The 8,612-nt window shown below is 35.0% G+C and overlaps 2 protein-coding genes across 2 annotated transcripts; one reads left to right on the forward strand and one right to left on the reverse strand.

Annotated features, from left to right (window-relative positions):
• On the forward strand, positions 1–700 carry LOC112500556 (putative calmodulin-like protein 6). Its single transcript, XM_025104060.1, has one exon. It carries the CDS (start codon positions 92–94, stop codon positions 515–517), a length of 426 nt encoding a protein of 141 aa, XP_024959828.1. The 5' UTR covers positions 1–91; the 3' UTR covers positions 518–700.
• A 3,750-nt stretch (positions 701–4,450) lies between these two features.
• LOC112500172 (serine/threonine-protein kinase SRK2E-like) lies at positions 4,451–8,229 on the reverse strand. Its single transcript, XM_025103512.1, has 9 exons — positions 7,753–8,229; positions 7,051–7,125; positions 6,863–6,964; positions 6,556–6,609; positions 6,359–6,451; positions 5,963–6,055; positions 5,381–5,485; positions 5,201–5,299; positions 4,451–5,014 (listed from the first exon to the last, which is right to left on the reverse strand). Exons 1-9 carry the CDS (start codon positions 7,927–7,929, stop codon positions 4,724–4,726), a joined length of 1,089 nt encoding a protein of 362 aa, XP_024959280.1. The 5' UTR covers positions 7,930–8,229; the 3' UTR covers positions 4,451–4,723.
• Between the last annotated feature and the right edge of the window lie 383 nt (positions 8,230–8,612).

The raw sequence follows: 8,612 nt of genomic DNA on the forward strand, positions 1-8,612 counted from the left end.
GTGTGCTGCAAACACGTCTCCCCTATTTATTCCACTCTCGCTCTTATCTCTCTTTCACACACACACACACAAATACACACAGATATCAGATATGGCGGTAATAATCATCGATGGCTCAACCGTACGGGACTTCGTCAACAATGAAACTCAGTTCAAAACCAGCGTTGACGCTCAATTTGAGGCTCTCGATGCCAACAACGACGGCGTTCTATCCAGATCCGAGATGCGCAAGGCCTTTGACTCCATGAGGTTGCTGGACACTCACTTCGGTGTCGACACCGCCATGCCGCCTGAGGAGCTTACTCGTCTTTACGACTCTGTTTTCTTGAGCTTTGACGAAGACCACAACGGCACTGTTGACCTGGACGAGTTTCGGTCGGAGATGAAGAAGATCATGCTGGCCATTGCCGATGGGCTCGGGTCTTCGCCGATTCAGATGGCGGTGGAAGACGATGATCAGAGTTTTCTGAAAAAGGCCGCTGATCTGGAGGCAGCGAAGATCTCTGGGATTTCTTGATCGGACGGTGGTAATTAGCTGTGGTTTTGTTAGATTGCATCAATCTCTTTGTATTCTACGGTGTTTCTGAATGTCAATACTAATAAAGTCAGAATAAAGGACGGTTAAGATTCTATTGTCTGATTTTGGCTACATGTGTATATCACGTGTTTACCCAGTTTATATATTTACTTACGCGGCTAATCGGGGCTTTAAATCGATAGAAATGATAATATTTTTAAGGTAAATTCTATTTTGGTACTTAAAATGTAAAGATATGTCTCATGATTTTATTTTGGAACCTTTTTATTCAAAACAAAATCTTTTCCTTTTTATTTGGACAAAAAGCTGATTACTTAGTTGGTATTATGCAGAACTCGTTTTCAAGGACATTAATATGAGAGGATATTTTTTAACTCACTCAACGGTTAAGGCTAGTGGGAGGCAGAGGTGTTCATAGGTTGACTTGATTGAATGGAGAGCATTTAAACTACCCAACCGATGTTTGCGATTTGAAATTTTTTAACTCAAATCCAACAAAACCAAAGTGCAAGTGAATCCAATCCAATCCAAACCGTACAGGTTGGTCTGGTTAGTCGAGTTGATACTACAGTAATTTAAAAGTTCTTCTAATCTAGAATATGTTGTTTACTATGCTCATAATTATAGCTCTATCATCAATTGTTTGATACAACTTATCCATACTCATTAAATCTTAAAGTATATCACATTCAACTACTTTTCTCAATTTGCTTATATACGTTCACGTTTACTGATTATATACGAAAAAGTTATATAGATATGGAGAATAGACTGAAAATATATGCATATTAAGAGGGTATTTGATAGTGTAAAATGTACATAATAATAGAGACATAACAATCATATTAAATCTAAAAAAAAAATACCGTGTTCATTGGATTGAGTTGGGTTGAAATGACTATAACTCAATTCCAACCTAACACCTACAGTTGAAGATTTTACACCTTGATTAGATATCGGGTTGCTTCTGGTTATATTAGTTTGCATTGGGTTAGGTTGGGTTGGTCGGGTTTTTAAGCACTCCTGACGAAAGGTCTAGACCAGTATTGTATTTAGATATTGTCCTTTGGAATATATATATATATATATATATATATATATATGTGTGTGTGTGTGTGGACCATATGAATTCAGTGGCTTCATAAACCATTTGAGCTCAGATGACTTTTTGATGCAATATAAATGGTTTTGTCCCTGGAATAAATTACTTTAGGAAAGTTAAATTATTTTTTTATAAGAGGGTGTTTGAGATTGCTTATAAAAATAACTTTGACTTATTTTAATGTGGCATCGATAATAAGTACTTTTAAGTGTTTGGATAAACAAGTTATTTACCGGTGTCAAACCGGTAATAAAGAGTTTTTGAAGAAGTTAAACTCTTTTGACTTATAATAAGTTGATAAGTACTTTTGTAGAAAAACATAAGTTGTTTTAAATAAGCAATCTCAAACACCTCCTAAATCTTTTTAACATTTAAAATAATTGGAAAAGTACTCGTGAAATACAGCGAGACACATCTCGATTTTAATATTCTATTTTATTATTTGTCTATGTCGATGTTATAATACGATTTTATGTGTTTTTAAGAAAGCAATAATGATTTTATTTTTGAATAATATATAAATTTGAAAATATCATAAAAATTTGAAAAAATATATATCAATGTTAATATCAAATCAATTATTTAAAAATTCTCATTTTTTATGTAATTTCTTTAATTTATTTTTTATTATGATTTAATTTATGTTTGAAATAATTTATTTTTGGTTTAATAATATAAYATTTTATAAAGATAATAATTAAGTATTCTGTTATAACTCAATTATTATCCTAATTATATTTTAAATTTTTTATATTTAAAATGAGATGTTTATCTTATATTTGATTATGTTTATCTGCAGTTAGTTACACGAATTCAGTATGAAGCTTTAATAAGTTATACTTACGCACAATCTACTTGTAATATTGAGTTTTAAGTAATATGCATTAATAAACAGTACTTAATGCATAAAAAAGTTTTTAAGAGTTTTTGTCAAATGCTTTATAATATAGTATATATTACATTTTTATTAATTGTATTGAATATTTTAATAATATAATAAATATCGTAATATCTAAAAATAGAGAAGCTAATTTCTTTGTAAATTTTGACTTTAGACTCTTTATTTTAAAGAATTTGTTGAAGATGCTCAAAGAAGAAAATAAATGATTAACATAAAAAAAACAAAACAAATGCTTCAAACAATGAAAGTTGACTCCCATACAAATTTCTCATTCTCTAAGATGACGTTTGGTTCGTTGGAATCTGATAAAATATGAAAGAATTGGAATGATCAATTTCATTCATGTATTTGGTGAGTTCTGATAGGAATTCAATTTCCACATACAGTGAAATGTAAATTCCTTAGGTTCTAGCAAAAAATTTCAATTGTTTGATACCATAGGCTTAGAGGATTCGGTAAATTTCAATTGTTTGATACCATAGGCTTAGAGGATTCGGTTTTTTTTTTACTGATGAGATAAAAATAGATAATTAATAATTTAATTACATAAACGAAATATAATAAATAACACTAAAAGAAAATAATACCAGTTTCAATAATTTACAACTAAAACTTTTATACTGTTAATCATCAAGACTCAAACTTAAACTTCAATATCCTACTGCTGTATATTAATTCACCAACAACGATATCTGATAATAACTACGAATCAAAATGGTAATACTGTCAACAACGATAAGATGGATGGGCTCATTTTCGTAGGTCTTGTCGGCTTAGTAGTCTTCTACTCTGCTTGTTCAAAATGTCTTCACTCTTTCTAATTTCCTTCGCCTTGTTCTAAGCTCGTTGCAATTTTTTCTGTATTTGCATATATATACATTCACATGTAAGCACATAAACTCAGTTAAAAAAATAAAAATACATATAACAGTAGAAGTTTTTTATAGACTTCGTTTTATTCAAACTTTTATGGTATTTTAGATTGTGAAAGAACAAAATATTACATTTTACTTTTAAGAAATAAACTGTATTTCTAGGTGTAAAAGCTGTTCATGGGTAGGATTTGTCCTATCCGACCAGAACAACCATTATCGAAAAAATGGGTAGACCCATAATTTAAACTATGCATGGAAACAGGATGAAGATGGGGCCGAGACCCCAATCTCCATCCTTACCACAGTTTATGTTCCCACGCAGGACAGAGAGTCAGGGTTTTTTTCCCCTTTTATGTGAGTGTTAAATATAACACTCAATCCGAAATAGTTCATGTTCAAATCTCACATATTTCTAAAAGTTTGGTTTTATGGAGTATCAAATATTCATACGTGAACAAGATCATATTATACATAATTATTTGATCAAACGTTTTTGGTTCTCTACATTTTTTATCAAAAAAAAAAAGATAATTTAGAAAAATATATATAAGAATAAAGGTAAAAATACTCTTTTCTAGATCTAAAAGATACTGAATATAGTTCTTTATAAATAATATATTTAATACAATATAATTAATATAAGGGGACGCGGCAAGTCGGGATCACATTACCCGGTCCCCGGTTTTCCAGGGAATCCCCGACCACGGTCAAGGTCGATACACCAGGTCCTTAATGGGGCAAGTGTCATTCTCATGCCTAGTTAAACCGCTAAGAAGTCAAAGTAAGTCGATAATCATATGAAATAGTCTCCACTTAAGGTCCTGAGGGGACTCAAACTAGCGACTTCTAGGAAAGAGCCCCAAAGCTTGGCCTTTATTTACGAGTTGAGCAATAAGATAAAACTTCGGGACAAGTTCACGGAATGAAAATACGTAAACACGGTAAGAAAATAGGATGCTCGTGAGCGAACCACTGATGGTGGAGGCCCGGACCTTCAAGTGAATGACCTGAAGATCATTTAATGAGTCGGGTCGGGTTCGAACCAGGCCATCGGTTAAGCCACGACGGTTGTGAAGCAATAGAACTAGAGTATATCTGTAACTTATACAACGATACATTATCTTTTTTATCGGTACATGTATGCCGGTTAACTCGGCAAAAACATACACAATACAACAATCGTACATGTTTCATAACAGCACGTCGTAAAAACGAAATAAAAACCGCGATCTCGAGCTCCAGATCTTACTTGGATATACATGATCAATTATGAGAATTATGTTGCTAAGCGGTAGTTATTTGTAAACTTACATTGCGTATACGATTTCCCCACTGCTGTCGATGTCGAGGTCGGGATCGCTCTCGAGATCCTCGTCCATGTCATCATCGATGTCGAGGCTTCCGGTGAGATACTGGTTGAGGTTGTGGGCCCCGGCTGGCGGAATGGTGGCTTCAGCAATTATCTGCATGATTTCATCGATGCTTTGGGAGGGTTGGTCAGGTCCCCCAAACTGATCCATTGCATTCTCTTTCATGAGGTCTCTGGGGAGGTTCCGCATAAACCATTCATGGTTTCGAATCTCGTCCATGGTTATCCGCTGTTATAGTTGCGAGAATTAGTAACGGATAAAGTTATCAATGGCACAGAATCAACATACTAGGAAAATATCAACTAGTGCACTACATTGGCTGTGTAGAATAGACGAGCCTGTTCACGATAACTCCTGAACAGTCTCGTCAAAGTATTGCATATATATACGGAGGTGAAATAGAGGGTAACAGACCTTAGCAGGATCGGCCACAAAAATTCTGGAGATCAAATGGCGGCATCCGGTGGATATATGAACATAAGCTGGGATTGAGTACTGAACATTGAGAATTCGCTGCACAAACAAGCTATCCTTAAGTCTAAGAATTGCAAACGGGATTTTCATTTATCGTCGAAAAAATTTAGTATAAATTACCTGTATTGTCTTGCGGAAATTCTTAGGCTCCTCGGGGTCTTCAAAAGGGTAAGCTCCCACGAGCATAACATATAATGTTACACCACACGACCACACATCTGCTATCTGAATCGATAGGTTTATGGTGGACGAGAAATTAGCAACCGACTTTCAGTCAATAAGGATGCAAGATAAATAGATAATCACAATTATAATAATGTGTTAATCCAAGATGTTAGTCCTTTAGAATGCGGTTGGTAGGTGCACAAGACAGGACGGACAAGAGCGAGATAGGGGGGGGGGGGGTGAAAGAACTATCGGAGGTTTTAAGGATTTGATTTTACTTAACTTGACGTGGGTAGTTTAGTAATTCACTCAATTTAACATGGGTAGTTTAGTAATTTACCTATTTTTTCATCTCCCCGATTTTTGTTCCACCTATTTTGGTGGGACAAGAAAACTACATTTTTGTAAAACTCAGTCCTGTCGTGTCCCGGTCTAAGTAATTGTTTATATGATTTGCCCCAAATGAAACGATGCATACAGGGGAAAAAAGAAACAAAGAGAAACACGAAGTTACATGAACAAAAAATGCGCGCTTACCTTGCCATCGTATTCTTTCTTAAGCAAGACTTCGGGAGCAATATATGCAGGCGTTCCAACGGTTGATTTTGGTTGTGAATGCAGAACAGAGGACTGATCAAAACAACCGAGAAATACAAGACTTAGAACCCAAACATCACACAGAAAAACAAGAAACACAAGAACCCTATTCAATCTTGTATTTGCATCATCAAGAACCATATGGATCATCAAGAAAGAACCTACATTCACTTGACATTTTTGCATATCAACACAACTTCAAAGAAACCACCTTTTGATTCATGCAAAACCATCATAATCTTAATAATCCCAACATTAATGAACAGAAGAACGATATGATACTGTTTGAGATGGAGCATAAAAAAGCAAAAAAGGGAAGACATCGACAATTTGTACCTTGGAATACCCAAAATCACAAATCTTCAGCCGAGGAGCTTGGCTACCATCTAAAAGTGTGTTTTCCAGTTTCAAGTCGCGATGGCATACTTGCTACAATGTACAAAAACACCTTTTACATTAAGTTGTACTATTACTTTTAAAGATTATCGATATATGGAGGCAGAATGTGAACGAAGATAATACTAGTTAAATACCATATTATGACAGTAGCCCACTCCAGATACAAGTTGCTGGAAAAAGAAACGCGCCTGCAACACAAGCACCATTGTTGCGTTAGTGCACGCAGAAACACAGATAACGATGAATACAAAACCAAACCAAACAAATCCAGTACATCCCACCTGGAGGTGGGGTCAAGGGTCAGATGTACACATACCTGCCTCTACCCTACAGATATGCTAAATTTTGAAAAGCTCAATATGAGTGAAGAATAACAATATAAATAGAAACATGTACAGGTAGAAGGACATAACAATGAAATACAATGCATCAAGTACATACCTCATCTTCAGGAAACCGACCAGCGTTACATATTCGCTCAAACAGTTCTCCTCCAGATGCATATTCCATAACAATAGCCAAATGTGTTGGTGTCAAAATGACCTGAAACAAATAGAATATCATTACCAACAAATACTTTCTCAATTCCCATGATAGCCATTACTCTAGAAGAAGTTTGGAGAAAGAACCTCTTTGAATCTGACAATATTGGGGTGCCTCAGTGATCTGTGGTTGATAATCTCCCTTTGCACATTTTCATCTATCTGTTTGATTCATAATAAAGAATCAAATAACAGTAGAAATATAGTAATGTAAACATTGCAAGTTGACAAAGTGCAAGATCATAGAAAGTAAAGTTCATTGGCAATGCAACTTTGAAAGCTTCAACTTTATGAAAGATTGAGTAGTCTTTTATAAGAATATAGTGTGCTATACCAAAATGGATCTTGGAAGCTACCCATTTGAGCACCCCCCACCATTTTGTTGTTTTTATTAGATAAATAAGTAGTAAACAGCATCAAGCACCTGTTCCAAGATTCTGGTTCACTACCTAATTATGGGCATACATCATGCATTAGTAGCATTTACAAGCTCATATTCAATGCAAGAAAAGCAACATTATTACCAAATACTTCAACTTTAAACCTAACAACAAACAAGATATCAGTTACTTGCGTAAACCAGTTCAGTAAGCTCAACTATCTTAACTAGATTTCTGTCTTCATTCTGATCCTGTTTTTGGGCTCCAATCACAAGATTTGGTGCCATTATACTGCTCATGAAAAGAATCAACCAGAATAAACCAACACAATCCAAATCTTTTGGAACATCAAGGTTCTTGAATTTCCCAGAAATATTGAAGAAAAAAGATGCTCAATTTGAACACTAACCTTCTCACCTCTCTCGATATACTTTACAGCAACAAGCTCGTTAGTCTGCTTATCTCTCATCAACCTCGCCACCCCAAAATTACCTGCACCAATGTCTCTTACAAGCTCATACCGATCGCTATCGTGCATGATAGGCAAATCCATACCCGGCCCCATCGTAAGTGGAGATCGATCCATCTTATTCAATCAAATTCAAAACCCTAAAAACGCAAATCAAAACTCCTCCAACCCAAGTTGTAATCATCCACAGAAAACAAGAAAACTAGTCGATTTTCATCCAATCATCAAAATCATAGAGTCGAACGTGGCAAAACAGCGACCGTAGGGATTGGAGAGAAGATTGAGAGTGATATTGGTTGGTGAAGTGAGATGGAGACGGGAAGAACCGAAAGTGGGTTGAAATCTGGAAACCCCGTGAAAGCTTTACTTACTCCTTAGGGTTTAAATTTAATAATCTTTGAGCACTGGGATATAGGTGGTGACGATCATCATAGACGGGAAGATCGGAGATTTTCCCGGGAAAATAGAAGTGCTAATTACGAATTTACCCTTTGCGTGGGGTACGGAATGGATAAGGTTCACATACCACAAGGAAGCTTCCTTTATTTATCGTTATCTTGTCATCTTGTAGGAGCTATGATCCTCTACATCTGACCCATAAAAAAAATGATCTTTTAAATATATTTTTCAGATATTGTGAAAATATTTTTTTTGTATAAAACATTATTCGTGTATATATATATATATATCATATGAGACCAAGGCTTTTTCGTGAGACCCGTAAGACCAATTCTCAACCCTTGGATTAGATCTACAATCTCAATATTCATAATCACAAAATTGCCACGAGATTTCTCAAT

This window comes from Cynara cardunculus, assembly GCF_001531365.2.
Source record: "Cynara cardunculus var. scolymus isolate 2C chromosome LG 17, CcrdV1, whole genome shotgun sequence".
Taxonomy (NCBI): domain Eukaryota; kingdom Viridiplantae; phylum Streptophyta; class Magnoliopsida; order Asterales; family Asteraceae; genus Cynara; species Cynara cardunculus.